Source organism: Emys orbicularis, chromosome 1 (genome assembly GCF_028017835.1).
Source record: "Emys orbicularis isolate rEmyOrb1 chromosome 1, rEmyOrb1.hap1, whole genome shotgun sequence".
Lineage (NCBI taxonomy): Eukaryota > Metazoa > Chordata > Testudines > Emydidae > Emys > Emys orbicularis.
In genome coordinates this window covers 26,728,904-26,755,497 of record NC_088683.1, presented here as the reverse complement: position 1 = coordinate 26,755,497, position 26,594 = coordinate 26,728,904, and the positions used below count along the sequence as shown (strand labels likewise).

General features: G+C 40.5%; 1 protein-coding gene across 1 annotated transcript in view; it reads right to left on the bottom strand.

Moving 5' to 3' along the window:
- Positions 1–26,594, bottom strand: part of MAGI2 (membrane associated guanylate kinase, WW and PDZ domain containing 2) — a 1,116,794-nt gene that overhangs the window by 18,641 nt on the left and 1,071,559 nt on the right. Inside the window, exons 19-21 of the mRNA XM_065403425.1 lie at positions 22,766–23,006; positions 21,570–21,713; positions 3,961–4,099 (exon numbers count right to left, since the gene is read on the bottom strand). Of these exons, the coding sequence (XP_065259497.1) occupies positions 3,961–4,099; positions 21,570–21,713; positions 22,766–23,006 (524 nt within the window). The remainder of the gene's footprint in view (positions 1–3,960; positions 4,100–21,569; positions 21,714–22,765; positions 23,007–26,594) is intronic.

Below are 26,594 nucleotides of genomic sequence, written 5' to 3'. Positions count from 1 at the left end.
AAAAAGGATGGTTGTGACCCAGTATCTCTAATCAGTGATTGAAGGAAACCTGAGAGCGGCTTCAGCTAACTCTCAGTATGGAAGGGATGGCGATCTCCTTGGCATGGAAATATAAATATCGTGCTACTACATGGTCCATAGATAAATAATGACACAGCACATCACTGGGGCTGTAGTGTCAATAAAGAGCAGATAATGAGTCACTAGGAGATGTGATTCAACTCTGCCTATAAAGCTGAGCTTTGTAGGAGAGGATGGGTCCATGGGAAGAAATAACTGAAACTAAAATGGTGGGTAGCTCCTTCTCCTATCAATAGGGCCCTACCAAATTCATGGTCCACTTTGGTCAATTTCATTGTCATAGGATTTTAAAAATTGTACATTTCATTATTTCAGTTATTTAAATCTGAAATTTCATGGTGCTGTAATTGTAGGGATCCTGACAGAAAAAGGAGTTATGGGAGGTTGCAAGGTTATTGTAGGGGGGGTTGCGGTACCGCTCCCCTTACTTCTGCGCTGCTGCTGGTGGTGGGACTGCCTTCAGAGATGGGCAGCGGTGGCTGCTGGCAGGGAGCCCAGCTCTGACGGCAGAGCCACCGCCAGCAGCACCACAGAAGTAAGGATGGCCTGGTATGGAATTTCCACCTTTACTTCTGTGCTGCTGCCTCAGTCAGCGGCCGCCCAGCTCTGAAGGCAGCAGCACAGAAGTAAAGGTGGCATGGTATGGTATTGGCACCCTTATGTCTGTGCTGTTGCTGGTAGGGTGCTGCCTTCAGAGCTGAGCATCTGACCAATAGCTGCCACTCTTCAGCCGCCCAGCTCTGTAGGCAGCAGAGAAGTAAGGGTGGCAATACCGCAATCCCCCTGAAACTCCCTTTTGGGCCAGAACCCCCAATTTGAGAAACGCTGGTCTTCCTTGTGAAATCTGTACAGTATGGGGTAAAAGCACAAAAAGACCAGATTTAAGGGGGGGGGGGAGGAGGGAGACCAGATTTCACAGGCCATGACACATTTTTCATGGCTGTGAATTTGGTAGGGCCCTACCTAGAAACCACAACCACATGTCCTGACACTTTTACCAGGTGAGAAGATGAGGTAAAAATTTCTCAGTATGAACTTCTTAGCTGATCTCAATTGAAGTCGGACGGACACTAACGCTAATGTTTTCAGAAGAGAAAGGGGCAGTAGCTGGGAGACTTACACTGGTATTAATGGGAGTGACACCACAAAATATTGAGGATAAAGTTAACTTTTAATTTAAAACTGTAATATTTATATTATTTATTTTGATTTCTCTAAACCCCTAGGTGCTTGTACATTATTTATAAGAACACATAAAAAGGGTCAATGTAATCCACCCTCCCAACCCATTTCAAATGAAACCCTTCCTTCCCCAAGCACATCCCCCCCAAATCATTTTCTTTTATATAATTGCATGTATTGAAGCAGATGATGTAAATCGGCATAGTTGGGTTGACTTTAGCAGAGCTATACTGAGTTACATCAGTTGATCATCTGACCCTTAATTTTTTCACGTAGTGCTCTCATCTTTTTATTAAATGTTCTCTTCTTTTGCAGAGAACATTCTTATCATTGTTAATTTTAATTTTTTCTGGACTGAAAGCTGCTTCAACTGGTATCAGTTAGGTTCCTATTATGCCTTGGTTTCAAAAAAAATTTGTCTTTTGTACGTAGTACAAATCTCTCATTCTGCTAAAAACACAATGGTCCTATAAATCAAAAAGGATCTTTCTCATGTAAGGCAAACCCAGAATTTTCAAGACTAAGTCAAGAGACTTGAATGTCATTGATTCACAGACTGCGATACCCACCAGTCTTCCTAGAAGAGGCAGGTTTCTTGACACTATGATGACTTTAGGCTATTAAGAAACATTTCTTTTCTCAATATCTACTGGCAAAAACAGAGTTGCTGTTTTATTTTCATGAAAAAAGTCTCTTTAGTCTTGTTACTATGCAACAACACATTCTTGGTTCAAAAACAGTAACATTTTTACTGATTAGTTTGATGTCCTCAGGACCACATTGTCCTCAAGTGTCCAAATTTTCTTTGGGGTCATTTTTACCATCATTTGGAAAAAACATTTCTTTTTCTGGGGTTTTCTTAACTACTCCTGAGGTGGCACAATGGCTAGACAGATGTTCGTCACAACTGGCTGACTTAGTGTGTTTAATAGTGCCCACTGCAGTGCTTAGTATGGGGATGACAAATCAGTACGGAAAATGTAGAAATTGATCTGAGCCTTTAATCAAACCTAAATCTAACAATTTTGAGAGCTCAAATAGATTTTTTTTATATTTAAAAATACTTTACATTTTCATATCTTTGTAATTCCTGGGTTCTGTCTGGAAATGACACTGTAAATGCCAAAATACCACTAGAAAGGGTGAGGGTATTTTTTGGACCAACTGGTGTCAGGAGGTAATGTAAGTCTCATGAAAAAGCCTTTTCTTTTGAAATTTCAGGTCCTATTCTATATATCTTAGTGGTTCAGATACTTCAGAAAAGTATCTGAAATTCTGATTGCTTAGCCAAAACCCCTCACCTCATATTTTACTTATTTTATAATTACAAAGGCTTTGGTTATTTTAAATTCTTGTTTCTTCAGGTTAAGGTTCATTCTGAACTTTCTACTATTTATTTTACAGAATTTATCATAATGTGTCATCAGTCCTTGCCCGCACCCTATGTCTTGCTGAGGCGTTTCAGTTATACATTTCTAGAGTGTTAGGGCTTTTAGCTATCGTGTTCCTTGTCTTGGAATTGTTATACTTTACTTGTAGATACTATAGTGGACTACAACAGATCTTTAAAACTGATTGTAAGGCTAAACTTTGCTTATCATAGCTATTATCTTATTATTTATTTTCTTAAAGCTCTGGGATTTTATTAAGGGGTCTATATAAGTCTGCAGTTCTTATGTTTTTCTGCATTGTATGTAATAGTTCTTACCATACATACATATTGGTGGTAATGACTTCAGAGGAATCACTATGGACCAGAGGGAAATAAAATTAATTGGTAAAGCTCTGTAAGGACCTAAATCCTGCAAATACTTATGAACAGGGTTAACTTTACTACTCTGAGTAGACCCATGGATTTTTTACGGTGTTAAATTTAAGCATGAGTAAATGTTTGCAGGATTTGAGGCTAAAGGTGCATTGATATATTCACATACATTTCAAGATATCACTAAATACATACTTATATAACATACACCATTGCAGTCTGTCAGGTAACAAATATGTTTCAATATGGCTTGAAATTATACACACTTTTTAGAAGCCTTTTAAAAAGTTGGAACAGAAAAAATTCCAAGGAAATACAAACACAAAACAAAATTTAAAAATAAGATTAAAGGGTCCTATTACAACTTCCAAAAGAGCAAATGCTGTCTCTTTATTCAGAATTGACTTTCATTATGTCATCCATGTAAATTCTTGGTTGTCTGATAAATGAGAAAGCTTAAGAAATAAATTATAAAATGAACACTACAGGCTCACTCTTGCACAACTGAAGTCAGTGGGAGTTTTGCCATTGAACTGATGGGAGTGGGATCAGCCCCTATGATTCCAAATGTACAGAGAAATACCAATAGAAGTGTATTAGAAGGGATAGTTTTATCAAGCAAGATTATAAGAATGCATCAGCAACTCCTAGCACACTCAGAGATGCCGCTAAAGAGTTCAAAGTGCTCCTACCAGTAGATATATTTTAAGTATTGCCTGTACAGGGTTGGCATAGCTGAAAATGATGTGTTCATATCTTCCGCACCAGTACAAGAAAGCACTTAAGCATGCTCATAAGTCCACCCATATTCAGGAAAGCACGTAAGTATGTGCTTAAGTGCTGGGATCTAAATGTGTAATTGATACTTAGTATACAATAAATGTAATTTAAATACACACACACACACACACACACAAATAATGAAAACCCACCATATTCCGGAACCTGGCCTGTTCCGCGCTTTAACAAAAGCCGCACTCTCCTGCCACCAGACTTGATTAGCTCTATTGCTCTGGCATGTGTCATGTCCCGTGTACTTTCCCCATTGATTTCAATTATTTGATCCCCCACCTGTCAGGTAAGAAAAATATCAAGTCAGGCAAAAATTGCAATAAAATGAACATTTAAAAAAATAGGCATATTCGGTGGATCACAGGTTTCCTGAATGACAGCCAGTCACATCAAGGTACATTTGTTCCTATCTATCTGAAGGACAGTATCAACAGACTAAATAACCTGCAGAATGGATTCTGAGTATGGAATATTATGTTGCTCATCTTTTGTTAAAATTAATGTATTGTGGTTGTAACATGTCTCATGCCTTCTATACAAAAAAGGGTTTTTTGACTGCTTGATGTGCTGGAGTCACTGGAAACTTTTCCATCTCTTCTGTGTTTTACTGGCTTGATTATCACTGAAAGCAGTACTGTATTGGCTTTGCTGTTGTCACACAGGACCCTGAAGTTAATGGTATAGACACACTGGCCTATCAGTGATGATATCGAAATCATGTTAAGTTAGTATCATCCCATTTTAAAGTACCATTTGAAGCGCTAATATTAAGTAAATTAGGAAAGTTTGGCGTCCCAAGCTAATTATTTCATAGGTTAAATAGAAACATCATGGTGCTTGTGAGATCATATATTGAATTGTGCATTCATAAAAAACTGCCCTGCTCTTTCTAAATGATGGACGAGTATAGTCTAATGAACCGAGAACTATAGTGGGACCAACAAACTACTGAGTTCTAATTCTCGCTCTGTTGCCACTGATTTGCCATTTGACTGATGTCCACAGTCAGGTTCATTATTATTTCTGTCAGCCTTTGTTTCCTTTTCCATAAAATGGGACGATTTACTTACCAGCCGCACAAGAGGTGTTGTGAGGATTAATTTGCTCATGTTTGTATGTTCTTTTGAAGCAGTTGGGTTATTTAATAATTAGTTTTATTAAAGGAATCTGTCACTACTCAAAATTGAAATGTGGATGCAAATTGGTATACATTTCACAGCAGTTTCTAAGACATTAGTTTTTCTTTTGCATGTGGTATATTAATCATATATGTTAGCCATAATGGGGAAACTATAAGAGATTCATAACTTGGGTTTAATTCAGGTAAGTGGATACTTACCTAACTTCTGAAAATCTTGAGGCTGCTAAATTGGTGTAGGGCTCTGTGTTTTGGCCCAGGCCTGATGCTCTCTGGCTGGCTACCAGCAGCTCAGTTTTTTAGCTTCAGCTGCCTTGAATGGATCTAATATCAAGTCCTGCCTGTCCTGATGTTTGGTGCCTTAAAGTGGTACAGACACAGGACCTGCAAGCTTTCGCTGCTCCTCTTCCCTTTTGCTTGTCCCTGTTCCCATTATGCAAGGGGTAGTGGGACTGAGGAAAGCCAGAGACAGCGAGGGACCGACCAGAGGGCTAAGCAAACTGACCAAATGCTAGAGAGTAAGCAGGTCTGATGGCTATGCAGCAGCACACTCATTAATGCAGGATCAGGTTCCCAAAGGTTTCTGCCTATCACTTTTATCTTGTGCTCGTATGAGTAACACTCTGCACCAGCTCTCAGGAGTATCAAATCTTTTCCGCATTTTACAGCCTAAAGTACATCACATGTAAAAATAAGTATTTGCATATTGTATATGTACAGTACACACCCCTTTGTAATATGTCTGATCCATAGCCACTCGCAGTCCCCACACTCCTGTCACCCTCCCAGTTTTGGTACCTATTTGAGTCTGCCACCACTGTCTTACTGAGAAGAGCTGACTTTCGCAGAGACTTCACATCTTCTCAATGATTAGGGGAGAGATTGCTTTCAGCCATATCTGATCAGCATGGGAGAAATTGGTAGAGAAAGTGTATATAAAAGCAAATCTGATGCAGTTCATGCAATGCAGTTCATGCAGCCTCCCCCTCATTTTGCTGGACAGTTATATCACCAATGTGGCCAAGCGACAGGTCGGTGAGCACGCTATTAGCAGCACATCAGCCCTTTCGTTAATATTTTGCAGCTGTGCTGAAGAAACCACTAATTCATTTTGCCTGTAACCAAACTCCAAAATGCAGCACTGGATGATATCGGAAGGAGCAGTGGCAATATAAACAAGATGCAGTTGCTGAAGATCAGCGACTCAGGAAGAATCACTAGGAAAACAGCGGTGTAGGTTAAACAATAGTATTTATCAGTGCTAGGACAGCTTGTCTGCTTTGTTGTAGCTCAACAGGATCAGAACTCTATTTACCTGCATCTAGAGCCTTCTCACAGTGGGAGGTACTTGACTGCTGGTCATGTGTATCCAATTTTAAAGTGACTGTACCAAATGTATTGTAGGGAGGAATACAGAGAGACTATGAAGACTGTATGATGTCATGCACTGAGCAGAGAAGTGCCAGTGTAGATACAACGGAGGAGGTGTTTTTTAAAACTCCTTGATTAAAACCCTTTGTAGGTGGGCACTCAGGAAAATTATGGTTCAGAGTACAGTCCTTCTTGTAAAGCCCATAGCAACTCCTCTGCACTCCTGAGTGGACAGAGATTTTAATCCATTTTAATATGGAAAAAGGTTAAGTTAATATCATATTCTCCCCCTCCCCCCGCTGGTTGCCCTTGTTTTGGTCTCATTGGCCATATTGAAGAAAATAACTTGCTATTAAAATAACCTTTTATATATTTAATGGATTAAAATATTTCTTTCAACATAGGCAGCAAATAGCTGAGTCACTAGGGAGTTTTCAACTTGTTTTAAAATATAAAAGAATGTGTAAATAACATGAGAAGTTTTAAAAGGGCCAAAATCCTAGTCCAACTAATTAACAACTCAAGGGGAAATTGGCCCCCTTTGTTGGGGCACTTGGGCCAGATTTTCAAGAGAGCTCAGTTCTCCTTTAGGCACCTAAATGAAGTGGCCAGGTTTTAAAGCGTGCTCATCGCCCAGCAGTTCCTATTAAGAGCAAAGGAAAGTGCTGCAGGCAGAATGCCTTTGAACATCTGGCCACTTCATTTAGGGGCTGAATGGGAGCTGTCTGAAAATCTGACCATTATTGTAAAGTGGCATTTCTGCAAAAGTCAGCTGTCTCTCAGGAAGGTATACACCTGTCCTGCCTATTGCATGAGACCTCAGCCACAGAGCAACCCTTTTCCACTTGGAGGTCTTAAAAATGTATACAGAGTTTATAGGGTAATGTACCAACATTGCCATTGTACATTTAGTCACTCTGGCCCAGATCCACAAAGGTATTTAAGCACCTAACTCCCATGCTTAGGTGCCTATGTCCAAGTTTTAGCCTCCACTTGGAGTCACAAAACTCCCACTTGGCTGCTGCCTAACCCTGAAAACACCTAAACTCACTCAGTGCCTAAGTTTTTGCAGTAGAAGTTCCCTAGCTGCCAGAGTTTCTGCCTCTGGGTATGTGCACTGTTGCCTTACTCAAGGCGCTCAGGCATCTATTTCCTGCCTAACCCCAGAGTGATCCATGAACCAGGAAATGTCCATTTCACACCTGGGGACCAATTGGGTAGGTTGCCTCTTAGCACGCCTGCTGGATTTTCTAAGCGCCTACAAGTTAGGCATTGTGACAATCAGCATTGCCATGCCTAAGGCCTGGTCTGCACTACACAGTTAGGTTGATGTAAGGCAGCGTACATTGACCTAATTATGTCAGTGTACACACTACAGCCTTGCTCCCACTGATGAAAGAGCCCTACTACACCGACATCATAACTCCACATCCACCAGAGGCATAGGGCTTTTGTCAGTGCAGTTAGGACAACATAATGTCTATGTAGACATTGCGTTCCTTACATCGGCTGTTGTCTGTCTTGTCAATTTCAGGGCTCTTCTGGGTCTCCACTCCAAGCTGGGCTGCCACCCAGGCTCCCCACTGGAATCTGGCTGCACCGAGTCTCCCGGCTCCTGGCTAGGAGCCCGGCTGCCCCCCCCAGGCTCTCGGCTCCCCCCGGGGAGCATAGCAGCTGACTGGACTCCAGGCGTGGATCTCCCCGCTGGAGGGGAGAAGCCCTGCCCCGGGTGGTGGCTGTAAGTCAACCTAACATAGGGCATGTCTACGCTACAATCTTAAGTTGAGCTAAGTCCCTTTGTGGATCCGGGCCCCTGTGCTTTTACACTAAACAACATTCTTTCTTTGTCCACATATTAAATTATGTTGTGAGAATGGCTTGTTTAATACACCAGCCTCATATAGCCTGGGCATCTCCAACCCAGCCTGTGAACATACTAGTGTGCAGTGACAGTAGCCGGGACTGGAAGATCCTGGTGTTGTCCTGTTGCAGAGGTAAGGAGGCAGTGGGCTGGCTGGCTGCCCCCAGAAGTTGATGTTACGTGAGGGAAATGGAGTGCTGCAGACTGGTCCCTCCCTATCAACAAGCCACAGGGGGAGGGTTGGGCCAGTTTGGTACCCACAGAAGATGTGCATGGAGGGAGGAATCTCACATGAGAAGACTTCTCAAGGCCGTGGGAGAGACAGGGCCTGCAGGAGTAAAGGTTATTTTCTGTGTTTGTTATGTGAGGCTTGTGAAGAAAGGAGTGGTGTTAAGTGGGGAGGGTATAAAATGATCTGGATAGTCCCTAAATGGTTTAGATAAACATCCCCACCTTTCTGGATGCTTATCTGAACCAAACCTCAAATCCCTGGAGAATTAGCATCTGGTACTAACATGTCGTGTTGGTGTAATTTTTTGTGTGGCAGACCGCAAAAGCACTTGCACCCCAATCCCCAGTTTTCAAAGGCACAGATAGCATGCAGGGTTTGGAGAATGTAGCCCTTGGAATTCAATATTTTGGCCTCATAAAGCCACAGATTGTGGCTTCCAATCTTTTACATTATTTTTTTTCTTTAAGAACAGCTTCACAAGGGATCTGCATGCAGAGTTATAATGAAAGCAGCCCATCTGATGGCTGTTTGATGGCCTATGTGAAATGAGTTAGTGGTCTCATTCCAGTTCCCAGCAGGCAAGCACTGCAGCACAATAACCACCCCCGCAATTGGCACTAACAGTGATTTGTAACCTTCTTGGCAGTCTCAACAAAAAGGAGAAGGCATGAATGAGTTATTTTCCCCTCCCTCAGAATTTTCCCACCAGTTTAAGGATGACGCCCATTGGCAGGTCACTGTGGGAAGCTTGCATGGCTGCTGCCTGTGCTGTACTTATTCTGTAGAAATGCAGTCTCCAGGGCTAAGAATCTGGAAAATTTCATAAGCATTAATTTTATGTGATGTTTCTTTTTTAAAAGAATATAGCTCTGGCAGACTTTTTAGCACTAGTCGAGATAAATACCTATCAGAATCCACTAATTTATCTACTGACATGATTAAATTAATGAACAAAATGCTACTGTACTGTATTCCAATAATGTGTAAGCATAAAAATAAACATTATTCGTTTTTCCTGGCATATTATTTTATTGAATGTACTTATGAAACTAGTGTGCACGGGGGGAGTTGTCCCTAAAAAAAAAAGTCTGTTTCAGTTCAAGTTAATTCATATTCTCCATCCATGCATAAAAACAACTGAGCTATGAAATTGGGCAGCATGTTTTCTGGCAATAATGAGAAGATAATATTCCTATGGAGTATTTAAGCGACATCACTATTGATAGGTTAATTAGAAATAAAAATGTGAAGCTTTCTTAAGTCATTAGAATAAAGAGCCTCCAGCATGTGACTTTTGTTACACGCTTTTTGAACTATCCTTATTTTATACTTAAGTAATTAATACTTGTCTTGTGAATAGAAGCCAACCAGCACATACAATCAGAATTTTAAACATGTTCAGCACAAGGAGACAATGTACATAGCTGCTATGTGGCAAAAAAGGATGTTTGTGTTTTTATATATTTTGAAACTATTCACACCAGCCTACCTTAAACTTGCCTCAGCTACTATGCAATTCTTGAATAAATATGTCTGTGTCATTAGAGGTGCAGAGTTTCCCTGCTGCACAGAAATGACTGTAATTGCATGTGCAGGCTTTCAATCTATGTTAAATAGGGAAATCTAGCGGTAAAAGCAGCCCCTGATGACTTTTTGCAGAGGGCATTACTGTCTGCCATCTTATTAATGCATTTTATAATTAAACCTCTTGAAAGAGACTAATTATCTTCAGAAAAATACCAGCCCCCATTTATATGGGCATTATATTTTACAATTGAAACATGTTTTTAACATTATTTATTATTGCATACATTTCTTCTCACTGAAACTGAAAGACTAAGGGCTTGTCCACACTGGGAAATTTACTAGCGTAGCTATTCTGGAATAGATCTTTTTCAGTAAGTGTAGACAATAAACTCCTTACTTCACTGCCTGGAGGTCGGCATGGAATAGTCAGATGCTGTGCAAGCTTGCTCACAGCAGGGTGGTGTTGCTGCATCAAAAACATTTGAGCAAAGTTACCAGAGGTACCCAGTTACAGTGTAGGTTATGATGTGGACTGGACTGAGACCCTCAGAATAATTTCATATGTAAGTAGGAATGTACTTTTTTGGGAGGAATGGCTGACAACATGTGTGTCCTCACCTCTCCACCTTTCAGCAGACACTTGGGAGGGAGGAAAAGAGGAAGGCAGCAAAGTGGGGTGTCTGAGGCTGCTGCCTTGAGAAGCACTAATTCTGTCTTCCTTCTGCTGACAATCAGCTACTGAAGTGGGCAGAGAAAAGGCTGCAACAGTGGGCACTAGGCATTGCTCTACCTCCTGGGCAGGCATGAAGCTGCTCAGTGCTTGGTCCCAACAAGTTCATATGCGCAGATAAGAGGGAGTCCAATGGGGCAGGGAGGGATCTGAGCTAGCTGCAAAAAAGAAATGGAACCGTAGCCCCCTACCGAGCAACAGCTCCAGCTTTTACTCTCTACTTACCCTCCACAGAGGTTCAGGTACAGGGGAGGGGAGCTATTGAGGACCACAAGCTAGTGTAAGGGGAGGGAAAATCTTGGGGGAAGGGAGTTTGGGGAACACAAGCTTGGGGTGAGGAAAGCTGAGGGGAAAATTGGAGGCGTAATGAGGTGTATGCGGCGGAGGGACAGTTGTCAGGACAAGGAGAATTTTGTCAAGAGAAACTGGAAATTGGAAGGAGGAATGAGTGAGTGTATGTCTGAGAAGACTGAGGTGTTCATGGATAGTGGTGGTGGGGTTATGAAATGGGGCTCGTACTGCTGAAGGGCCTTGGGAGAGGACCAGGGCAACTCAGGGTACGCTGAAGGTCTACGTGTGCTCGCCAACTTTGCTGGCAAAATTGCACTGCTGCCCATAAACTAAGCCGAATTTGGCTTTCAAAGTTGAAAGGCTAGTTCATTCTCTAACTGTACTTAATGGACACACTTTTAAAATTATTTTAACAGAGTAACATGATATAATGTTAGTAGGATGTACTAGAGCCTTTCACCTCCATGTCATGTATCCAAACCCACAGAGACTGTTAGGCCCTGGCTACATTAGACACCTTACAGTAGCACAGCTGTACCAATGCAGCGGCGCCACTGTAAGCTCTCCCATGTAGCTGCTCTATGCCGATGGGAGAGAGCTCTCCCATTGAAATAATTAAACCACCTCCAACCAGCAGTGGTAGCTATGTTGGTGGGAGAGCGTCTCCTGCTGACATAGCACTGTCCACCCAGGCAGTTCTGTTGGTGTAACTTATGTCACTCAGAGGGGTGGTTTTTTCATACCCCTGAGTGACATAAGTTATACCAACAAAAGTGCTAGTGTAGACACAGCCTTAGTAAATGAAAGTTTTCTGATAACTGTCTGGTGTTCTCAATCCTGTTTTCAATGGACAAGTCATCTCAGTCTAGTTCCCATTAGATAATCATCGGAACCATGGTTAGAAAGACTACATAGAGGTCAAACACTGAATGCATATGGAGACACAAACCCTCTGGTCACTCCTATAGGTTCTCTCTCCAACTCAGGGTTGAGGCAGTGTGAGAAATTTTGCAGAGGTGCTGCTCATGCTGTACCTGTTCTAGGGTAGAGGACTTCAGTCATCAGGGCTGCTATTTGGCATCTTTCCTGAGCAATATTTTAAAAAATACTCTTCATGTTATGCATAATTTCCTAAAGTTTATGCTAATTCACATCACGCATCAGGAAATCTTTATAATTCTCCTAGAAAATACAGGTTTAAGTACAGTATCTGCCTGACATTTTATTTGTAAAATTGTACATTAAACCATATTAAGCAGATATTAACTCAACATTCTTTTCCTTATCTGGTTACAAGGATTTTGTTATTAGCCACACAGTTATAAAGATGTTTGTAATGAGTGAAGCTGAACACATTTCTGAGAGAATGAAGTTAATCACATTTGTGAAAGAAGTATTTTTTCTGCTTACTTTTCCACAAATGATCTCTATAAAATGTATTCAGCTTTTGAGAATGATGCTGTCATATGGCTCACTTGTGGCTAATTCTCTCATGATTTATTAAGCCTTCATACTGCTGAAATATATTTACTATCCTAGAGAAACTCATTTTACATTTCTTTGCTGTATATACACATTTTTTTGTCTATGTGTCAATACAAACTTCCTTGGGTATTGCCATTTGTACTAAAATAGCATGCTGGCTCACTATGCTCTGGGCTAGCATGCAGCTAATATGCTTGAATATCCCAACCTAATTCCCAGAATTCTGATCAATCACACCCCAATCTGTCTACAAGCAAGGCTGGATAGTGATGGATGAAGTAAGGACTTGGCATTTGAATGAAAGTGCCCCAGGGGGACTGACAATTCAGAGGGAAAGGGCAGCTAAATGTTGGTCTGTACCACTAGGGTAGACTGCAAATCACTAGATAATGTATCTTAGTGTATTTCTTTGTCATGATGTTTCTGAAAATCATTAAAAACTGCTTTCTATGTGGGTAATTTATAAAGAGAAATAGAAGATGCACATCAAGGTATAATGTAAGCCACATAGCCCAGTATAATACAGAATTAAAAATAACAGCAAGTGCAACAGATAGAAACAAATAATAACTAGTTCTTATGTAGCATCTCCAAGTGCTATACAAAGCAGGAAAGTATTATCCCCATTTTACAGATGGGGAAACTGAGAGGTGAAGGGACTTGTCCAAGGATGCTGGTGGCAACATCATGAATAAAACCCAGGTCTCCTGAGTCCCAGTCTACTGCACTATCCACTAGGCCATGTAGTCTATTGCTGTGCACAAGGGACATTCTTGCCATAACAAAGACTAAGGCACTTCCATGAAACTGCAGATTTAGGTAATTCAAAATCAAATCCAGACAAGAGGGGAAATTACTAAAATGGGAGGGGAGAATTACTATTTCAAATATTTTTATAGCAACAACACAGCCATTGAAGAGCGCTGGCAAACTTTCACCTGCTCTCCTCACACAATTTTTGCTTATCTTATAAAATTTGGTTTTCTATAGTATCTTTCATACTAAATGTATGTCAAAAGGATTTACAAACCAATGGGTCAGATACAAGACAGCATATTCTGCTTTCAGTTAAATTGCTGTAAACCTGGAGTAAATTTATTGTGTTATTGTGTTTTATAGACTTTGGCACAGGTAATTCTATGTATGTCTAAGCAAATACTGCAGCTGTTATAAACAACAGTAGCAGGCAAGTGGAAAGCAAAAAGGCATCTTCTACTAGGACTGGTTGAAAATTTTCTGTTGAAACTTTTTTTTTTTTCAATAGAAAATTGAGCTTTCAATTAAATGAATATTTTTGCAAAAACACAAACACAAACATTTCAATGCAGAAATGATGAACAGGTGCTCAGTGGAGTTGTAGTTCACGTGCCTCATGCCTCCATTCTCCAACCTGGGCTGCATTCCCCAGCCAGATTACATCTCCAATAATGCACTGTCAGAGGGGAGACTGGGTTGCATCTTGGGAAATGTAATCTGGTCTGGGATTCTGGTCCCTAGAGGGGAATAGGGGCATAAGGCACCATAGCAGCAATTTTTAATTGAAAATTTCAGTTTTCGGTTTTAGACATTTTTTGCCAAAAAGTTGCAATTTTCTTCAGGGAAATAAACACCATTTTTTGACCAGTTCTGCACTTCTCAGTCTTGTAAAGTGCTAAGTGCTGCAAAAGTACATAGCATGGTGCAGGATTGGGCACAAAGAATGTTAGGTTCCTGAGGGTGAATATACTTCATAAACAAAACTGAGCCTTTGATATCTTGCCACTTGTTGAGTTCAGTTACATTATTTTCCCCCCTCTTCCAGACAGTACTTTAAATTGTTTCATCTCCTCTGGGTTTGTAGTGTATCTTTCATAAGTGAATGTCTCACATCTCCTCGCTAATGCTTTCAGTTCCATCAGCCTTGTACACTCAGCTTTCTGAGTTTATTTATTGCTACTGAGTCAATTGACCCAGCCATTGACCTCACCCGTGTAGGATTTTCACATCCTCTGAACCTTTGTTGTGCTTTCTCACCTTCTTCCCTCTGTTTTCTTTTCTTATGTATTTGCTGAATAGACTCCAACACAACAGGTCCTGCAGCATATTGCACTTTTCATACTTTGCAAGCCCTCAACTTTGACAATGTTTTCCTGTTCTTTTTTCCATTTCCCACACCTCTTTCCCGTGCTTTGATTTCAGAGACACAGTGCCAAATTGTCCCCTACCCAGGAAATACCTGCACAGGGGAGAGGAAGCTCCTGGAGGTTCACCTTGTGAAGATTTTGTCCTATTGTTCCTAATTATGTGTTTTTTTTCTGCACTTGCACTCTGAGTGAGCAGGGGATGAGACCCACCCATAGGATAGTTGCTGAATAGCGTGGAGGTCGGGTCACTACACTTGCTCATGACAGCACAGTTCACTTGCCTCAGCCTTGCTCATGACAGCACAGCTGAGCTCCCAGCAGCTACTCAAGAAACATGACATCTAAAGTAAAGGTTATTCTGAACATGAAGGGATAACTTGCTTGAAATATTATTGTCTGGGTCAGAAATATTTTCTACCAGAAAATCCCTGCCTATCTCCAGGGGGATGATAGCAGAGAGTAGCCATCTCCTGCTCACATGTCCCTTGCCTTTCCCCTTTTCATGCATGGAGTCCACGTCCTATGGGGACAGGGGTTGGGACTGACTTTGGCAGGATTGGCAGAAAGAGGGGCAAGCTGGCAGGGTAAGTCTCCTTGTCGTCTTCATCATCCAGAACATTAAACACATTGTAGTACAGCTGTTAGGGAGGTTTAGTAACCTCAGAATCAGCAGCTGTCTGACTATAAAAAAGATGAGTCTATATCAGGGGTCGGCAACGTTCGGCACGCGGCTCGCCAGGGTAAGCACCTTGGCGGGCCGGGCCAGTTTTATTTACCTGCTGACGTGGCAGGTTCGGCCAATTGCGGCCCCCACTGGCCGCGGTTCGCCGTCCCGGGCCAATGGGGGTGGCGAGAAGCGGCACGGGCGAGCGATGTGCTGGCCGCGGCTTCTCGCCGCCCCCATTGGCCCGGGACGGCGAACCGCGGCCAGTAGGGGCCGCGATTGGCCGAACCTGCCGCGTCAGCAGGTAAATAAACTGGCCCGGCCCACCAGGGTGCTTACCCTGGCGAGCCGCGTGCCGAACGTTGCCGACCCCTGGTCTATATCATCTAAGATTGCAGTTAAAATGCAACCAGTTAAATGCAACCCCAGTGGATCACCATTTTCCCTCCAATGATTTATGGGTTGATGGGTATTGGTAGTGCTGTTGGAAAGTACATTTAATTTTGTATAGTTAAAATTACTTCTGTTTATAATTCAAAGAAGCATCATATGCCTCCCTTTGTTTCGGTTTATTTTTGAGTCTCCCCTTACTATCTTTTCTATTGTCCCCTCTCTCAAAATCTAGGCATCTGTAATTCATTTAAATTTTTGCTTCAATTATATTCCCTAGTAAGCTATCCTTTGTGTTTATTACCCTTTGCAGAAGATGGTTACACCCACATTCTTTATTTAGATTGATTTCCCTAATTTCTTAGATTTTGTTTCTAAGATTTCAAATTCTGCAGATATAATATTCCAGGAAAGAGGATTACTGTGCTGGGATGGGCTTCATCTATCAAATACTGAGAAGATCATCTTTGTACATCATACGGCTAATGTGATAAGGAGAGCTTTAAACTAGATCTTATGGGGCTTGGCCAATGCACATCTAGCCTCAAATAAGGAAGTCAAGGGGAAAGGGCTAAATTCTTGAGAAGGGACCAGAAATCACAAATGCATTAAAGAGGCAAGAAGTAAAGTAACAGGGCAGTCTGCAAAACATCTTTGATGCCTGTATACCAATGCAAGGAATATGGGGAACAAGCAGGATGAACTGGAAGTCATGGTATATGAAGAAAGTTATGACTTAATTTGCATTGCAGAGACTTGGTGGGACAACTCCCATGACTGGAGTACCAGCACTGAGGGATATAGCTTGTTCCAGAAGGACAGGTATGAGAAAAAAAGAGGAGGCATTGTGCTGTACATCAAGAATGTATACACTTGCTCCAAGAGGAAGTAAGCAGAGACCTATTGAGAGTCTCTGGTGAGGCTAAAAAAGGAAAAGAATAGTAGTGATGTTATGGATGGGGGGGGGGGGTCTATTATAGCCAACAAATCAAAACAAGGAAGTGGATGAGGCATTCTACAAGCAGGTAACAAGATTAGCTAATACACATGAGCTAGTATTAATGGAGATTTTTCACTTCCCTGATAGCTTTTGGAAGACTATTACAGAAAAACATATTATGTCCAAGTTCTTAGCATGTAGAAGGGACAACTTTCTAATTCAGAAAGTTTTGGAAACAGTTAGGGGGGTTATCCATTTTGGAATTGGTGTTGACCAATAGGGATGAATTAGTTGTGAATGTGAATGTGGTTGGGACTTGGGAGGAAGTGATCATGATGTGATAAAATTCAAGATCCTGAGGAAAGGAAGACACGAAAACAGCAAAACAAGGACATTGGACTTCAGATTTAAACCAACTCAGAGAAATAGTAGGTAAGGTCCCATGGAAAGACCAATTAGGAAGAAAAAGAGTTGAAGAAGGCTGGCAGTTCCTCAAAGAAGTAATACAGTATTAGAGGCTCAACATTAAACTATTCCTATGCAGAAGAAAGATAAGAAGAGCCACAGGAGGCCAGCGGCGGCTCCAGATACCAGTGCTCCAAGCGCATGCCTGGGGCGGCAAGCCACGGGAGGCGCCCTGCCGGTCCCCGCGAGGGCAGCAGTCAGGCATCCTTCGGCGGCTTGCCTGCGGGAGGTCTGCCGGTCCCGCAGATTCGGCGGCAATTCGGCGGCAGGTACGCTGAAGCCGCGGGACTGGCGGACCTCCCGCAGGCATGCCACCGAACAGGAGCGCCGCCAGCTTTTCTGCTGCCCTAGGTGGCGGAAGGTCCTGCCCCAAAATGCTGCCCCCCACAGAGGCGGCGGAAGGTCCCGCCGCCAAAATACCGCCGCGGTCGCCGCCCCCCAAATTGTAGCGCCCTAGGCGAGTGCCTAGGTTGCCTAATGGGTTGTGCCGGCCCTGCCGCCGAATCCGCGGGACCAGGGACCTCCCGCAGGCAAGCCGCCGAAGGCAGCCTGACTGCCGTGCTTGGGGCGGCAAAAAAGCTAGAGCGGCCCCTGCAGGAGGCCAATATGGCTGCACAGTAGGACAATGGAACAGACAGCTTAGGGAGGTCATGAACGCTCCTTCACTGGAAGTTTTCATAAGGAGGATGTATAGTCATCTGTCCTGGATGGTTTAGACACAACAAATCCTGATCTTGGCAGGGGATTAGACTAGTTGACCCTTGTGGTCCCCTCTAACCTTCTAATACATTGGAGTTATTTAGCCCTTACTCCTCAGGATTCCAAGTTTGAATGTATGCTGATAGACTTCCAAATTATTCAGGACTTACCCAGACTACGTTGAACCAGCAAACCTGTTGAGATCATTAAGGTTATGTGATGTCAGCCAATGAAGAGCAGAAAATACAATTTGGATTAGACACGGCACTTTGGGCTTGCCTACACTAGGAAGCTGTACCACTGTTAATACACTGGTACTCTTAAAAGGGGGTACAACCCCACTAGTGTGGACACATCTTTATTGGTATAAAGGTGCTTTATATTGGCATAGCTATTCCTGTATGGGAAGGGGAATAACTATACCAGTGTAAGTCACTGTTACACCAGTATAACTGCATCCACCCAGGGCTGATCCACACTAAGCCCCCAGTTCGAACTAAGATACGCAACTTCAGCTACGTGAAGAACGTAGCTGAAGTCGAAGTATCTTAGTTCGAACTTAAAGGTACTTACCGCGGGTCCACACGTGACAGGCAGGCTCACTGTCGACTCCGCCTACTCCTCTCGCAGAGCAGGATTACCGGCATCGACGGCGAGCACTTCCGGGATCGATTTATCGCGTCTAGACAAGACGCGATAAATCGATCCCAGAAGATCGATTGCTTGCCGCCGAACCAGCGGGTAAGTATAGATGCACCCCCAGGGAATTTTACTTGTATAAATATAATGATAAAAATCTCACTCCGATATGTCACAGTTATACTGGTAAAATTTTTAAGTGTAGAGCAGGCCTTAATCCCTAACATGGTCAATTTTATCTTAACATATTCTTCACAATGGTATATCCAGCCTTAACTTCTCCTTTCTTGACTTGGTTCGTGTGGCGAATGACACAGTTATGTATATTATTTTTTTAAAGTATTATATGAACCTCAATTTATCTTTGCTATTATCCTGCCTTACTGCCGGGAGTTAAACCCAAGGAGGTTGTTAAAGGGGAAGCAAAGAGGAAAATGAAACTCTGACAGATAAAGCTATTTAAGGGAATGATGCGGGGAGCTATTAATTGGTAAATGCCCCTGCCTGGCTTCCAGCAGGCTGGCATGGTTTACTCTTCTCAAGACTGAAAGCCTAGGACCAAAGGGAATCCTGAACCATAAAGATGCTGGCATAGGGAAGAAGTGGGCGCTAAGTGGGCTGTCAATAGCAGCAACTAGAGATAAGTCGCTGGCAGATAGAGAGACACAAGTCCTGCAGCAAGGAGGTTGACTCCCACAACCGAGAGATGGGAATAAATTGTCCTTAGTTGAGCTCTGAATAGAGTGGTTAAGCTTAGGTAAGGATATGTGTGTACAGGACTCTTTGTATGCAGTGTTGTAGCTGTGTTGATCTCGGGATATTAGAGAGACAAGATGGGTGAGGTAATATCTTTTATTGGACCAACTTCTGTTGGTGAGAGAGACAAGCTTTTGAGCTTCCTGAGGAAGAGCTCTGTGTAAGCTCAAAAGCTTGTTTTTCTCACCAACAGAAGTTGGTCCAATAAAAGACATTACCTCGCCCATCTTGTCTCTCTATTGGATTCTTTGTTGTTTAAACCCGTTTTCCTAGATGCTATGTTCCTTTTGGCAAATAAATGCTACTTTGTTTTGAAGAAACTGTTTTTGAGTCACTTTAATCAGCTGGTCATTGGTCCCCAGAGGTAAAAGGCTTACAGATGCCAAACCCAGTTGAGCCTGCTGGGTTAACATGGTTGGTGGTGGTGGAATGCAGCCCAGAGATCTGGTCTAGCATGATTCCACCCAGAGGGTCCCCAAAGGAGTGCACTTGCAAAGGACAAAAAGGGGTCTAAGGCATGGCCTGCCCGGTATCCGTGACAGTTGGCTTTGTATAACAACTATATAAATTAGACAAGTTTTTAAATTTATTTTAGAAAAGAAATTAGTATTTTTTCATGGAACAAACAATTAGTATGTTTTCATGGAACATTATAAAATATTTCCCAATGAGACTGAAAAGAGCCATGAACTGGCTTACTGTCCTTACTTGTTTAAAATGGATATAGTAGTATTCACTCATCAGGTCTATTTTATACTTGTGATATTATTCTATTCAAATAATGCATATAATTTTACTGGTCAGATCTTTGGCTAAATATAGGAAATTACCTGCAATGATACTTCTCTAAAGGTGCCATCCTTCATGGTTCTGTAATCTCGGTCATATGCCCTAAACTATATGACTTCCAGCATTGACTGTAAAGGAAGAGCTCTACTGCTTTCCTCACCATTAGTTACACGCTGGCTAATATCCTATATCCTGGTTATGACTTTTTATTAAGTACAATAAACGGTGATAATACAGCAATAAAGGAACAAATGAAAAGACAAGTAAAAAAATTAAAATCTAAGATTCCGAAGTCAATGTTAACTCACACCTACATTATATACTCTATATATAGTTAGTCAGTGGTTCTCATTGATTGGGCAGTGCTGGCTGTCTCTAGGTTCCTAGTGGAAGGGGAGTTGTTGGGTGCTCTGTGTTTCCATAGCTCCTCTTCAGGCAAGCTCACAATGCGTGGGGCTTTGTGGCCTATGCGTACTCCAGGACCAAATCGAGTCTTAAAAACTGTATGTGACACATGGACCATAACAAAATTTTGTATTAGCATGGTCAGACCCCAGTACTCTTTAAAGACAGAAAGTTAGACTCGTTGCGGTTGCATGGGATGAAAGTGAGGGCAGAATTTCATTCAGAACTGCAACATTACAACAATCCATTCTCTTTCTAGTATAGCACTATTTTTCCATTTCCCATCTTTATGATTAAATATTGGAGCAACAAGGCAGCATTTGTTAGATATTTTAAGGAAAAGTTTGTGTGCTGATTCTTGGTCTAACTGTACTGTCATGGCTGCCTTTCTGCACACTTTTTTGTGCAATGAATTGTTATGTATTAACATGCAAGTGTAGATGAATTTATACCTACTCTTCAGATAAACTCTTCACTACAACAGCTGGACAGGCCAATAGCACAAATCTTGATCCACTTATTTTCTAATGTGGAATTTCCTAAATTAACTTTGCAATTTTGTCACACTCGGTGCACTGATGTGGTTTTTATTATTATATATATTATAACAACACCTAGAAGCTCCAACTGAGATTCGAGCTCCATTGTACTAGGTGCGATACAAACAACTAGTGAAAGTTAGTTCCTGACAAAAAGATATTATAATTTAAGGGGATGAAACAACGCGGGGTGAGACAGAAGTGAAGTGACTTTCTCAAGGTCATAAGCACACAGTGGAAGAGCCAGAATTAAAACCCAGGTCTTTTGATACCCAATCCATTGTCCAATATACTAGATCACCGTGTCTTTGTATTTGGACTACAGAAATAAATAATTACCCTGCTATTATTTTTACTAAGAAAGCAACAAACTCTTCATTCCTTGGAGTTTCTAAGATGTCTAGAAATGAATGAAAGAATATGGAGAAAATTGCAAAACAAAGCAATCAAAAATGACATATCCAATCCACAAATAAATTACTTAGACCTACTGCCTATTTAATGTAATTTATTCAGCTCTTGTTAGGCCATTTAACAATATAAAAGCGTTTGTCCTTTGCTAGACAAGTATTATAGGAGTTCTATCTGATCTTGTCACAAAATATAACTGTTTCTTACATGCAGTGTGCAAAATCCTCTGAAAAAATATATATATTCCTTAGAATTTATGTTATGGAGCTGTTTCAAAAGAGTTAAATTACTCACCCTCATCCTTCCATTTCTTATCGCTGGCCCATCTTCTGCTAACCTCAGCACATACAAATCCATTTTGTATTCTCTTCCTCCTCGAATACTAAATCCAAACCCTTTGGCTCCCTTCTCCATGTCAACAGTGAAATAATCAAAATCCTATATAGATACACAGAGTAAAAACAAATTAACTATGTGAATGGATTTGTGCACATTAAGGAAAAAAACACAACCACACCCTTTGAACATGTTTGAATGTGGAATTACCCAATATTCTTGTACGAAGAATATATTTTTACATAGGCAACAGGTGTGTACATATTTACATGGAGACAGCATGTGTGCCTGCTTTGAAAATATGGCCCTAGAAGTGAACTCTATAGAGGGTTGACCTAGGAATGTGGTGTTCGCTGAGGACTTCTGGAAACATGTGCCTCTTGATTTAATAAACTTTCTGCCATCTGCTTTTCCCCCCCTTATGCAAGGAAAGGGGGAGATTTTTTAACCCAAATTTGCACCAGATCCTTCAACCTTGACACCCATTAGTAAACACCACTCATGAGAACATTCCCATTCAAATCAACAAACTACTAACATAAGGCTTACTTCTGGGAATAAGCATTGCAAGATTGGGCTCTGTGTAAAAAGAGACATCTGGCTAATTTGTATATAGATTGTTTCTGCTGGCATAGATTATTTCACATCAAGTCATAACACACACAAGATTGATCTTCTGAAAAAGGAGAAGCTTCCTTTTCAGACACAAAGACATAGAGATATTTGTAATTTTTCTAATTATAAATAAGGTATGTTTTGTACAGTGGCAGAAAGATGATAATTTATGTAGAAGTTCCATCTGAACTGGATACAGCCAGAGTTTATTGATTTAGGGCTGGATTGTGCCTTTAAAGCACAGCCCGGGGTAAAAGACTATTTATGTTGCTGGTATACAGTGGTTTGAGAAGAATAATGTTCTGGAAAATGAGTTTTCTCATCATTATTTGAACTCCCCAAAATATAAAAAATAGTCTACCTGCAGCTGTAACAACAGTATTATAAATAGTGTTATTTTAGTGCAAAAATAACAGCACTTTACAAGCATTAATGAAGTTGGAATTAATTTCTTCTGCAAAAAAATAGAAATCATAATACAAATGTTCAGGTCAATTTAAAGACCCTGCTTTCAGAACTGTGATTATTTCACTTTGTACCTGGGGCTGCCTGTAATCTGACAGAGGATATTGCCTGGTGTCAGGAGAATGTTGTCTGTAATCTATTAAAGGTGGCTGCCTGTAGTCCAGAGGTGGTGGCTGCTGGTAATCCACTACTGGAGGATGCCTGTAGTCTAATGGAGGCTGTCTATAGTCCGCTGAAGGCTGCCTGTAGTCAGTAAATGGAGGTTGTCGGATGTCGGGTTTCACATCCTGTCTTGCTTTTACTTCTGACCTATAACTGAGTAAGTTAGAATGATTATTTTAATTCTTTAAAATTTCAGAAATCTGCACAACGCTAAAAGAATTTGCAGAAAGGCATTAAATGCAATACTGAGAGATAAAAAGCAACTGAACAGCTGTAAAATTGTGTCAAACTGGGCTTCACTGAGAGGCAGATGGTGCATTTGAGATGAGCTTTCCAAGGCAAAAATTGAGATATCTTAAATTAGAGCTTACTTTTAAAAATTTGGCCCTAAGTGACTTGTCCAAGGCAGTACAGTATAATTTCCCCATAGACCATAGTGGGATCAGGATTGGGCCCTAAATGGAAGTGACAGGAACAGAACCCAGGAGTCCTGACTCCCATGTACCTTGTCTAATCCAAAGACGAAATTTCTCAGAAGAAAATATAATACAAAGCAAAAGACTGAATTTGTTTATTGTTTTCCAGAACTTAGAGTGCAGTAGACTAAATAAGGATTTAAAATATTGAAGAGATTCAGAGGTTTACAGCCTCTATATTTTACTAATGTAAAAGCTATATATTTTTTGGTGAGCTCTCAAATTCAGAAACGGACATTTTCTTTGTACCAGCCATTATCTGGCTAATAGAAAGAAATCATTGATATAGTATCCATTAATATAGTGTACACTAAGTGCTCTGATTCACTGCAAGATCTTATTGTAGCAATTCCTAGTAAGCCATTCTAGGATTTAAATACAGATCTAGAATATGATGCACATTTATGAAGGAAGGAAACAGAATTTGGTTAATAAGGATTTAATACTTTATAAATATTGTTTTAATTGCTAACTAGTTGAAAGAAGATGCTAACAATCTTTTTTGTCTGATGTGTATTTCAGGCTCTGCTCTAATAAAGCTTCAGCATACCTAGTAATAACACTCATACCATGAAAAGAGAATCTGTACTAGGTTTTCAGGGAAAATGCTTAGTTATGCAAATGAATGTATTCAACATGTGGAATTAATCTGAGCATTGTTTTCTGCCTTTGTTCATTTTTCCCTGGAAATAACTTGCATAATGTGTTAGATGGCTTTGTCTTAGGCTACAACATAGACACTTTATTGATACAGTACATTTCTGTAAACTAGCCATTCCTAGCTATATTTCCAACCAGACAAACAGAGATAAGAGGGAAAATGATTTGAAACTTGAATTATTTTCATAGAGATTGCAAACATAGACCTGACACATATACTATTAAAACTTGTACAAAGTATTCATAATGGGATCTGCTTTTTTATATCAAAGCTTCTTATCTTCTTTACTTCTTTAGTATATTGATTCCATGTAACAAGGACATAGAGAATCTAGGCTTATTGTAATATTGAGTCTGTTTAATATAAGAAAAGTAAATTTATTGCTTGTAATTTAAAAATATTAAATATGATTTAGGATTTTGACTGACTGATACAGAACAACAACTTTTTTCTGGTGAATAACTATATAAACAAATTGTAACATATTAAAAATGGGTAAAATACTACCCAATGTCAGCTAATAATAGAATTATTTCTGGAACACTGGACAACTTAACACAAGTTCACAATATACTGGCATATCAGTATCCCAGAAGATGATGCTATGCTATACACAAGTTATAACAATAATATTTTTTGTTGAATATGTAAAAGGTGTGTTAATGCATATACCTTACTGGACATTCAGTAACATAGTGGCCAGATCATCCTTTAAGAACTTAAAAAAATTAATATAGTTTATATGTCACAAACTAAGGTCCCAATCCTGCAAACATTTATTACCGAGCATTGTGCTGGTCAATGGGACTTCTGATGGGGCTTGAAAAGCATTTTTAGGATTGGGTTCTACAGTTACTTTAGCAGAAGCACGTATCTTTCTGGAGCTGGCACTGTCAGGCAAGTGTCTAATGAAATGTAAGGAAAAGGAACTTGAAAAACTGTATAAGTCAGTGTGTGACTGGCGGGTGCAATCGCTGCTTACTCCAGGTTTTTGCAGGACTGGCAGGTCGCCACACTGGCTGCATGGTTGCAATGCCACTGAATGTAGGGGTATCAGGGCCAAAATTCATGGAGTGCTCTTGCGATCTGGCACATGGGGTGTCTGTTCCTGTGTGGTGGAGCACAGGGGAGTCTGCTGAGAACTCAACTCTTGGCAGCATCATCTCATGCACTGTGTGGATAAGAGAGAGGAAAGACTCCCTGGCTGAGGGAGACCCAGTGTCCTTGCTGTGCGGGAGATGACTGGGGACCAGAATTTAAAATCCGTTTCCACTCCCAAGTAATATCTATATGGTGATACCAGTAGAAATGGAGGAGAAAGGCATTTTGGATAAGTAAATATTACGGCTGTCAATTGATCACAGTTAACTCAAGTGATTAACTCAAAACAAATTAACTAGATTAAAAAAATTAATTGTGATTAATTGTAGTTTTAATCACACTGTTAAACAATAATAGAATACCAATTTAAATGTATTATAAATATTTTTGACTGTTTTTCTATATTTTCAAATATATTGATTTCAATTACAACACAGATTACAAAGTGTACAGTGCTCACTTTATATTATTATTTTTATTACAAATATTTGCACTGTAAAAAAGATAAATACAAGAAATAGTATTTTTCAATTCACCTCATACAAGAACCTCTTTAGTGAAAATGCAACTTATAAATGTTGATTTTTTTTTGTTACATAACTTCACTCATAAACAAAACAATGTAAAACTTTAGCGCCTACAAGTCCACTCAGTCCTACTTGTTCAGCCAATCATTAAGACAAACAAGTTTGTTTATATTTACAGGAGAAAATGCTGCCCATTTCTTATTTACAATGTCACCTGAAAGTGAGAACAGGTGTTCGCATGGCACTTTTGAATCCGGTGTTGCAAGGTATTTACGTGCCAAGTATGCTAAACATTTGTATGCCCCTTCATACTTTGCCACCATTCCAGAGGACATGATTCCATGCTTCTGTCATCAGTATGGAAGTAGGACTGAGTGGACTTGTAGGCTCTAAAGTTTTACATTGCTTTATTTTTCAGTGCAGTTATGTAAAAAAAAATCTACACTTGTAAGTTGCACTTTCACAATAAAGAGATTGCTCTACAATACTTGTATGAGGTGAATTGAAAAATACTATTTATATTTGTAATAAAAAATAATAATATAAAGTGAGCACTGTACACTTTGTATTCTGTGCTGCAACTGAAATCAATATATTTGAAAATGTAGAAAACATCTAAAAATCTTTAAATAAATGGTATTCCATTATTGTTTAACAGTGCAATTAAAACTGCCAGTAATCACATTTTTTTTAATCTCGTGATTAATCGCGATTAATTTTTTAAATTGTTTGACAGCTCTATAAATATGATTTGTGTATTAAGCATAGGTGACTTACAGGGCATAGCACCTGATCTACAATAAAATGCAGAAACTCTGGCACTGGCATTTATTGTTTATGGGCCATGGCCTGGCTGAGGTACATTACTCGGTCAAGTTTAGCATAAAGACTGACATTGTAATCAGTTTTATTTGACAAGCCAAAAAATTAATCCAATGACAAAATAATGTTGAACAAAATCACATAATGTAAGAAC